General features: G+C 45.9%; 1 protein-coding gene across 1 annotated transcript in view; it reads left to right on the forward strand.

Moving 5' to 3' along the window:
• The window catches only part of LOC118785832 (interleukin-1 receptor accessory protein-like 1), a 173,894-nt gene extending 167,752 nt beyond the window's left edge, over nt 1-6,142 (forward strand). The window contains exons 9-11 of the mRNA XM_036540773.1: nt 1,065-1,235; nt 3,548-3,592; nt 5,058-6,142. Of these exons, the coding sequence (XP_036396666.1) occupies nt 1,065-1,235; nt 3,548-3,592; nt 5,058-5,782 (941 nt within the window). The 3' untranslated portion in view covers nt 5,783-6,142. The remainder of the gene's footprint in view (nt 1-1,064; nt 1,236-3,547; nt 3,593-5,057) is intronic.
• Nucleotides 6,143-10,837: the final 4,695 nt, after the last annotated feature.

The following is a 10,837-nucleotide window of genomic DNA, read 5'->3' on the forward strand; positions in this document are numbered from 1 at the left end:
TGCAAAAAAAATAACATCTGATTGAAACTGCAAAACATTGTGGGTTATTCTGCTGTTGCTTGGCATCCCTCAGTAAATTAAGAGGTACACTCAATCAAGGCTGAGCTGGTCTGTGCCAGTGTGGACAGGACAGCGTGTTAGTGGAGCTGTTGAGTATCTACTACTTTAGTAAATACCCAGTTTCCACCATGCACTCAATTAGCAAACATGCTCAGCCAACATTGTACTTACCTTGGACACATTCCCAATTATACAGCTGGCTGTTGCATTGGGTCAATATTGGTAAAGTTGCTTGCCCAAGGCTGCAGCCTTTCCTGCCCCGGATCTGAACCTGCAAACCCTTTCATTATCAGCCCCAGAGCTGAAATGGTGCTGGAGAATCTCATCTCCTCTATTTAAAGAAGCCTGGGGCCGCCTCTCTTGCTGCTCCATCGAGCGTGGCGGACTTTGTGAGCGTTTCTGCCCCCCAGTGAAAGGGAGGTGGGGGTGGGGGGGTCGGGTGGGTGCCATGGGGATACCTGGAACTTTTGAAGCAGTCGGTGATGGATGTCTCCGCTTAGTGTCCCTTTAGTCCCTGTGGTGGGGTCGACAGGCCCTTCCCTCCACACAGGAGAGGGCAGTCCCAAAAATGCAAAAAGGCTGGCTCTGTCCCTGCCATCCGTGCGCACTGATAAAGCACAGGCAGGAGCTAGCACAGGGAAAGAGTGGGGGGCAGCAGGGGCGTGTGGGCTAACACCATCACACAGTTTACTTATTTCACTCTTCTTGAGCTCATCCGCAAATGGGACAGGCAAAAATCTTGCGGTAGCTAAATCTTTGAAGGGTTCGAGCCACGCCGAATGTTGACAACATTCCATCGTCTTCCATTGCCAGAAATGATAGCTGAATTTAAAGGAGACACAGCACTCATGCCGGAAACCAATGAGAGTGTGTCATTCTGCAGCAACAAAGGTTTCTGAATGACCCTGTCCCCAGCAAGTTGCAGTAAGGTTTAAAGCCCACGCCTGATGATCATTCAGGGATTTGGATACAGACCATGAGCACTGTTTCTGTGTCCCCCTCAGAAAACAAGGACTACGATGCCTACCTGTCCTACACCAAAGTGGACCCGGACCAGTGGAACCAGGAGACCCGGGAGGAGGAGCGCTTTGCCCTGGAGATCCTCCCCGACGTCCTGGAAAAGCATTATGGGTATAAACTCTTCATTCCAGACAGGGACTTGATCCCGACAGGAAGTAAGTTCCCGGGTGTTCAGTTTTCTGAACGTGGTGTGTTGTCGTCGTTGTGTGGTGTCCTGTCATGTCTTCATGCGTTTCATGTGATTCGCTCAGGCTTTCAGTAACTCACCCCATCCCACAGTGCCATAGAGATGCGCAACTCTGCTTTTCCACACCATAGAAAGAGGCAGTGTTGCCCACGCTACCAGCTCTGATCTGCTCTCTTTAACCATATGCACCGTGCAGCCACAGGGTCACGGCTCATCTCGTCAGATAAGCTAATAATGATTCAGTACCCCCAGCACAGCGCAGGCCATGCATGCAGCAGGCTTATTGGTCAGACAGACTGTGCTGGAAAACCTGGCCTAATTACTCCCAGTGGTCAGGGGATTATGATTGGCAATGAATATAGAAATGGACACAAAATGAATAATGTATTAAGTTGTTGATCCTGATCACTATTCCCAGACAGGACAGAACACGGTAACAAACAGTTCAGCAGCTTCTGATGTGTGAGCGTGTCTTACACAGAGCATGCAGCCTAAATTACAGGGGCAGGAAGGCACTTTAGCAGGCAATTTTTAGGAAATCAAACACATTGTAATGTCAGCATGGCATGACATGTGATATTGCATCTCCATAGAGCTGTATGCTATATGAATGACACCCAGAGAGCGTCGCTGTGTGTATGTGTGTTCCTGCTCGCAGCGTCTCAAACCGCGCGTGCGATCGACACGCCTGCCATGCCTGCTGCAGTCGCTGTGTTGTTCGAGCGCCCGCATGCCGCTGCGTCACTGCGCTGCGAGGCGCAGCCCGGGGCCGCTCGCGGGCACTCCGTCTCCACGTCCTCCTTACATCCGCGCGGTCTCTGCGCTTCAGAAAACCTGCAGGTTTTGCTGTCACAAATGAGCCAGCGAGCGGCGCCTCTGTCAGCACATCCCCAGAGTCCGCACGACACTGCTGCATCGCCGCACGGCCTCCCTCCGCAGGCTCACACTCTCCCTGTCACATCTACTTAATGAGCACGCCATCAGGAACAAGCGCGCGAGACGCCAATGAAATCCTTTCGGAGGAGGACAGTTGTATTCCTGGTGGCGCTCGCTGATAAAATATTTATCTGTTAGTTGTCCGGCGTCCAGCTTGCCAGAGGGGACAGTGGAATAAACTGTCAGGCAGTTTTTTTCCTCTCTTTTTCTGGAGCTGGCAAACATTTTACAGGTCATCGGAAAGTTTTCTTAGACAGAGTTATTTTGTGCATCTTGTTGGAATGGGCCTGCGTGAGCCTGAGGGGTTGGGCGGTGCTGCGCAGCGCACGGCCTCTGCATGCGTCCTCTGCATTCACCTGGCCGCCCATTCGCATGTCATCCACCTGAACAGAGCTTTTGGTGTCACACAGTGATCAGTGCAGGTGCGTGGTCTGATGTTGCATGGCCTAGCTTGAATGTTTTCCGTTGTACTGCTTGAATGTGGAAGATTCGCTGGAAAAGAGACAGGTTTTAAACGCAGCTCTGCAGCCATGAGGGAATTGAACATTCATAAACAGCAAGGGAACCATAAAACAGCAAGGGACTGTTCAGAGCACTTTCTCATGTAAAGACAGTGTATAGACTTTAGCTGTAAAAGTGTCCTGCCGTCTACCTCAGCGGTGAATCAGGTTTTAATGCGTCCATTTGCTTGAAGGTTTGCTGTGCTTGGCCTGCCTCTGCATGTCCATGCAGCGGCAGCGCTTGCGTCACCATGCACCATGCACCCGTCTGACTGGCAGCAGCGCATGGTGTGGCGTGCCAGCCTCTCTGTGCAGGGACTGTCAGGTTGTAATATGGGACAAGTGGCTATAGATCTCTACACATTCATCCAGGAAGGGCACAATATGTCCTCTGTACCAGCAACAGAAAGTTATCCTTTAAGCTGCTTTGCTTCCAATCGAGTATTGGATGTTTATGCATTTATTGCATTTTACACGTCTAAATGTCTCTATAATGCATGTAGCAATGCAGTAGTTTTCACACATATTGCTGATGATGTCGTGAATGCAGGTGGGCAAAGGAAAGGGAATTATCTGGTTAACATTACACTCTAAATTACATGTGATGGGCCAAAATGCTTATAACTACGTTCTACAATGTAGTCACTGTATATTAACCCTGTGAATCTGCAGCTTCGAGTCCCATATTGGAATAAACTGGAATAAACCGTCTGTGATGAGAATCAGAAAATGAGATTTTGAAAATGAGTTTATGCCAGTCTTCCATGAGTCCCCTGGCTGTTTGTCTTGATGCATTTGTGCAATACTCTGAACATAGTTTGAATGTTGAAATATTTATGTTTAGGTTTCAGCAATGATCATTTCCAGGATGACACAAGACTGCTTAGAGGTACTGCACCTTCCGTAGCTTTCCCACACATGTCCACAACCCTGCTGGTGTCCTTCCATAGAACAGCTCATTTCAGGGGCAGGCGACAGGTCTGCCAAAGTCAGCTTCAGTTACTCAGCGTAGAGATGTGTGGCATGTGCTTTAAATGATGTGGATTTGTTATTTGTTGTATGTGCTGATCAGCTTCATCTCTGTCAAGACTGTGCCATCTATGAGCTATAGAGGGAGAGAGAGAGAGAGAGAGAGAGAGAGGCTGAGACTGAGAGAGAGTGATTTGAAAATTGAGAGAAATGAGAAATCAATTGAGAGGGAGAAGACAAAGAGATTGACAGTGAGAAGAGAGAGAAATTTTGAGAGAAAAGAAAGAGATTCAGAGAGAGAGAGTGCCCCCAAACCATGAGGTCCTCTGGGGTGAAGGATCAGAACATCCCCTTGTTTGAAGTGCTGTTATACTGAGACAGGGCACAGGAGGACATGGTTAGCCTGTTAAAGAGGAGGGCCCCTCTGTGTCTGACATGGCCCACTTAAAACAAGCACCAATTACCTCCTTCAGCCTTAAACGCAGCAGGAGACAGTACCTGCCAGCCACCAGCAGCATGTTCTTCCCTTATACTGCAGATTAGCAGTGTCTCCTGACCTAGCCTTGGTGGCTTGCTGATCGCTCCTGTTACATGCATCCACAGTTTAAGGACAGAATTACAGGGTATTGATCCCTCTTTTGGAGGCTGTTTTTTTTTTGGAGAGGAGCACAGTATTAGTAAAAAACTAGTCAGGTAGCACTTATTTTTATTGGACAGGAGCAGTGTTAGTAAAGGAGGCCTCAGGTAGCTTTGGTTTTGTTTGGATAGGAGCGCAGTTTTAGTAAAGGAAGGGTGGGGTTTGTCTGGTTTTGATTGGAGGGCAGTACAGTGGGAGGAGTCAGGAGTCATTGTTTGACCTTGTCTGCCTGTCTGTTTGACTTTTTACCCATTGTTTCTATGTGTTTCCAAATATTATTTTGTAAAGTGATAACTGTTTATAATGTTTTTAATGTGAAATATAGACTTTATCTAAGCTGATAATCATTTGTTAAGACTGTGCTTAGGCCTGCACTTAATGCTTCACTAGTTCCCTTTACTGTTAAGAACCTACACTGTCACTCCCTGTCATATGCATAATTAATATTATATTCTAATGTTTGACTGGTAGCTACCTTGGAAGTAGCAGCACGCTAACTGAATACAAGAGACTTACAGTATCTTTAGCTCAGGAGAACCTCACTTAGCTGTAGCAACTACTTTTCCCAGAGGAACTGCAGTGCATTCAGGCTGCTGTAAGATTAAACATTGAGTCTTTAGTGTATGGATTCTGCATTAAGGCTAGGCACGGTATTGCATTATTACCTGTGCACACTTCTAACTAGCTAAAGAGGACACCTAGTCTCATCCCCTCCTCTCTCTTCCCCCCCCCCCCCCTCTCCCCACAGCGTACATCGAAGACGTGGCGCGCTGCGTGGACCAGAGCAAGCGCCTCATCATCGTCATGACGCCCAGCTACGTGCTGCGGCGGGGCTGGAGCATCTTCGAGCTGGAGACGCGGCTGCGCAACATGCTGGTGACGGGCGAGATCAAGGTGATCCTGATCGAGTGCGCCGAGCTGCGCGGCATCATGAACTACCAGGAGGTGGAGGCGCTCAAGCACACCATAAAGACCCTGACGGTCATCAAGTGGCGCGGGCCGGCCAGCAGCAAGCTCAGCTCCAAGTTCTGGAAGCGGCTGCGCTACGAGATGCCCTTCCGGCCGGCCGAGCCCGCCGCGCCGCGCGAGCCCGTGCTGGACGCGAGCGAGCAGGGGCCCTTCGGCGAGCTGCAGACCGTCTCTGCCATCTCCATGGCGGCCGCCACCTCCACCGCCATGGCAACGGCGCACCCGGAGCTGCGCTCCACCTTCCACAACACCTACCACACCCAGATGCGGCAGAAACAGTACTACCGGAGCTACGAGTACGACATCCCGCCCGGCGGCACGCTGCCGCCGCTCTCCTCGCTAGGCAACCAGCACACCTACTGCAACATCCCCATGACTCTGCTGAACGGCCAGCGACTGCAGCCCAAGCCCTCCCGCGACCAGAGCCTGGAGGAGGCGCATGCCAACAACGCCATGCTCCCGCTGTTGCCCAGGGAGACCAGCATATCCAGCGTCATCTGGTGATGCCGCCCTACCAGAGGGTGCCGAGGGACTTTGGGGGGGGGGGGTTGTGGGTTCATGTACTGCGGGGAGGGGGAAGGGACCGTCAGTCTCCTGGTGTTTGGACCCCCCGCGATTTGCTGCTGTTGAACTCACCCCAAAATCCACAGGGATAAAAAAAACAGGAGAAACAGGAAAAAAACAGACCGAAAGTGGACAGCTCATACAAACAAGAACTGGAGGAGAGCAGACAGGTTTCCCACGAGCGCACGCACACAGACACACGCAGGGAAAACAGGGTCTTGTACATATATTTGCAATTTTTTTGTAGCATCGGTGTCTTCCCGTTTCTTTGTTTTCTTTGTGTTCGCCGTTTTCGTTGCCTACGACGCGTTACGTTACTTGGTTTTTACCTGATTATCCAAATTTTCTATATTTCCAATTTGGTTTTGCTTTTTTATTTTGGTATGGAAACAACAGAAAGCAGGTCCATGAGATCACTCGCCTGGACTTTTTTTTTATCTAGACTTAGTGTTTTTTGCGGTTTTTTTCGTTTGTATGTTTGTTTGTTTGTTTAACACTTTTTGGGATTGCCTGGATATTGCGATGTTTTATTCGAAGGAGCAACATCCTTATTTGTTGGCCTATATGAGGTGTGTATATCTAGTTTTAAATTCTTTAAAAAAAACCTAGATTATGCAAAAGGTACAAGAGCTTGACAGTGTCACTTCTTCCCGGCTGAGGGCACTGGGGTGGAGGCTGTGCAGTGGTGCTAGACTTCCTCTGTCTGATGGTGTTCCAGTTTCAGCTCTCTCAAGATCTTAATATTTTATATATACAAAACAGCCTTGCTGTTTAGCTTGATAGTGAAATGTCTCACCTTATAAAAAAAAAAAAGATCAGTAGATTATTTTAAAAGACAAAGTATATTTTTATAAGAAAAGAATTTGCTTGGAACGTCACACTTGCTCACCTTTCATTCCCCGCGAGCGAAAGATCAGAGAGAGGCGTGGTGCCAGTTTTGTACACTTCTTTGCTACACGGTTCCTGGACTGAGATGCCAACAAAGTGGATTTTGAGTCCTTCACTAAATGTCCTCTTTATAATTTAAGATAAAAAAAGAGTAAATGCGTATTTGGTGTTTTGGTCGACTTCTTGACATATGATTTCACTCCACATTTTAATCATGATTTTGGGTAGGGGGGGTGGTGGGTGGGTTACATTTTTTGTGTTTGAAAGACTTTTTTAATCACCTTTGAAGGTGTAATTTCTGAGTATGCATAGCAACTAGATATGTATTCTATATATAAATATATATATATATAAAACACAATTCACACTTGGACAGAAAATGCCTATTTCTATAGATACACAGAAATGATTAGTTTCCCTATGTTTCTCACATGCATTAAAATCCTTGACCTCTTCTTAGTGCCTCCCTGTTACTCCATGGAAAGCGCCTCCTATCTGTACGCTGTGGTACTGCATCACACACACACTCTTGCCTCCTGTCTGTGGGGTTTGACACTCAAACAGCCACATAACCTTTCATGTCCTGTCTAGAAGTTGATGATTTCTGTAAGCTGTAGGATTTCATCCACAGGTAAGATCTGGGCAGAAGTGTGCCACAGTCCAGTACACAGTAAATAAACACAGCCCTCCCATTCATATCCAGCTGGCTCGGGTACAGGCAGAAACATATTATTATTATTATTATTATTATTATTATTATTTTCAGAACTGTGTAATAAATATGATTGTTGCAAGGGCTGCTAATTGCACAGTCAGCCATCCATCCGTCATCCAATGATTCAGACACATTCACTGCAAATATGTTTTCCAGCAGTTTTCATTTGTAAAAACATATTCTATAAGAAATGCTTATTGCACTGATTGACTTATATTGACTACCCTACAGCCTAAAACTGATTGATGGCATGCTGTCCTGGGGATGGATGCATTCTGCAACAACACCACAGAACACCACAGCTGTGAAGGGGTGCAGTGATGCTCCTATCAGAACACTCTCTCCTGTCTGCAAGCTGTATTTTTTTATAAGTGGAGAAAAGCTATTTATCATTTCTTCCCCAATTTCCCCTCTGTGAAATTGGTCTGAATCCACTAAAACGAGAGACATCTTATTAGCAATACAGCTTGAAGTGCTGTGAGTTACTGGGGTGGCTTCTGTATGTTCAAACATGAAGCGCTCGTGTCGTACATTATCATAGTGCGGAGTCAGGCTGAGAGTAGTTTTGTTTCAGTCCATATTGTTCTCTTTGCTCTGGGTCGGACACGTTCATGATCATCCCCAAAAGTAACGTGTAAACTGCACCCCAAAGCATGATGTCCCATGGTGGCTAACAGTGATAAAAATCATAAAATCAGTTTAGCCAAGTGTAGTGACAGAGACCCACATTAGGATGGGATATTTGAGGGACTACTGCTAATGAAAATATAGGACTAATAGAACCTAGTTACTGTAGTAAATCACACAGGAGAAAGGTATTCCCACTGTAACCAAATCCATGGTGTTTCCCTGGCCAGTGCTCTGTTTTTGGTTTTGCTTTTCGCTCTTAGTGCTTTGGCCGACAGATACGAGCAGTTTGTTGGTAACATTGTTCCAACTGAAATAAAAAGAGCATAATGTCATTTTGATCATTCTCTTTGGCCTCAGCGTTGTTTGAGGTCTTTTTTTTTCCTTTTCTGTTGAGGCCGAGGGATCAGTACACCCTCTCTGTTGCACTATGGGTAATCACGAAGGGCTCGAATGAGAGGGGAAGAGGGTCGCGTGTTCTTTACTTAGAAACCTTTTCTTTTTTCACTTTGTGACGCAGAAGGACACCGCGGCGTTTCTGCGCAAGGGTGACTTCTGATGAAGAGCTTTGGAACGCTTTATCGCAGCACCCGCCCCGAATAGAATTTAATGCAGAGCTCAGAATTATGCAACACAATGAATCTGCCAGGGTCACCTGAGGCCTTCTCAGCGTGGAGGAAAACACATTAAAAAAACCCACACTTTCACTCATTTCCGACATCTCAGCGTTAAAGCCTTGGCTAAATCCGATTGTGTGTTTTGCAGAGTTGTTGAGAAACTGCAAGTCAAAAGAGTCTGTCGTGTCCGAACCCGCGTGAAACTTCGATGGGGGAGCTGTTCATGGATTTTAAGAAGAGCACCTATCAAAAGTTCATTTTCTCTGTATTTGTTTTGTAAGACATTGTGTATATACATATGGAAATGGAAATTATATGAAGACAATCCAATTACATTCATAAAACCAATGTTTGCATTTTTCAAGTAAGTGGCGAATTGTTTAATGAACCTTTGTAATAATATTAATAATAATAATCATAATAATAATAATATATAGCACAGAATAATTCCAGGCACTTTCATGGTTCTGAGACTAAAGGTTAAGGTTCTGTTTGTCTCTAGTTTTGGGTTTGTTTCTTTTTTATTCTGTACCTGCAATGTTAATTGAAGAAAAACTATTATTAATAATAATAAAATCAAAATTTAATAATTGTTTTACATATTTTTTGTTGTGTGCATATATAGATGCTTGTAATGGAGAGAGGATATGTGTGAGGTCAGTATGTATTTCATCAGTGTTGACCAACAGATATTGACACACTATCCCCGAAGTAATGAACATGTGCTGTCATTTAAAACAACAATACATTTTACATTTAGACAGTATGTCTAAATATTTCTCATATTTTACAAATCCAATAAATTATTGTGATTTTCATATATACAATTGTATGTATGTACAGTAGGATACATTATACACTAATAGCAATATTTACACTATACCTGTGCAGTACTAAAAAACTGATCTATTTAGACACACATGAAAAGAGATTCTGGCAGTGTTACACAGGATGAGACAAACCGTAAGGTAACCATCCTTTGTATTCTTCTGAATGTGACATTTGCTTTAACTTGTGTATTGTTTTTAGTAAGGGGACTAGCTGTAATTTGACCAGCTGCTGGTCTGGTGTTGTCACTGCTGTATTAGTTCATGAAGGTTTTCGAGTGACAAGTGACAGGGAAGAGTTCTCTGACTGTCCCCTGGGGTAACTGTGTCACTGAGGTAAGGGGAGTCCTTGTGACCTCACAAAGAACATCACTATGGTTCCCATGCCTCCATTCAGAATTTCACACCCTCTGGTGATGACTGACAGTAGAGAAAACACCACACTAGCAAGCCTACTGCCCACAGTCCACTTCCTGTAACCACTCCAGGACTCTAAATGTCCACCAACTGGGTGAAAGTGAACCACTTTGCACTTTTATGCAAATGAAAGGTAACAGTCAATCGTTCCAGGTAAACATACTTAAACAAACATTCTGCAGTTAGTAAAAGCAATCTGTTATCGATGGCAGCCCAGTTTGTTTGAAATGGGGATAAGGTATGTTAAATGTCTCCCACACTTTTCTGTCTCTCTCGAACCAACGGATTTTGGCCAGCAAAGGTGTACAGCAGGATGCAGTCAGCAAGGCTCACCAGACCCTGAATGAGGGAAAACACATTCCCCTTTACAGTGCCACAATTGTCACTCAGCTTTAGAGGTGACAGTCCGTACCATGGCCGAGTGTCCAGGTTACATCCACCAATGCTGTGACGGCTGGCACCCCGGCTCTGATGGAGTCAGGGACGACTGTGTGATATCGCTTTGGAATGTTGCGCTTTGCATTTGAAAGAGCACTCTCAGGTTTGAAAGCTGGTTGAAAAGAAGCCTGTGGGGCTTTGAAGTGCCGTCTAACTCTCTTCCTCCCCCTCTCACTGTGTATATGAATGCAGGCACTAGAAGGAAGTGCACCAGCTCAGGTAAACAGAGGCATACCAGGTGGACATCAGTCAACGCTCTGTAACAGCGCTGTTTTCCTTTCCTTTTTGTAGTAGACTGGGAGGAGACCCTGCAGTGCCACTCCAAGGCTGCACTCTCAGGGACACTTTCCACGGTTCCTTTTTTTCACTCTGTCTGGGGGTCACTCTGTTGAGAGACTGTAAAATCCGTACATCTGTGGTCACTCTGCTGAGAGTCCACTAAGCCTGGAGTCACTCTACTCTGGGG

Source organism: Megalops cyprinoides, chromosome 11 (assembly GCF_013368585.1).
Source record: "Megalops cyprinoides isolate fMegCyp1 chromosome 11, fMegCyp1.pri, whole genome shotgun sequence".
Lineage (NCBI taxonomy): Eukaryota > Metazoa > Chordata > Actinopteri > Elopiformes > Megalopidae > Megalops > Megalops cyprinoides.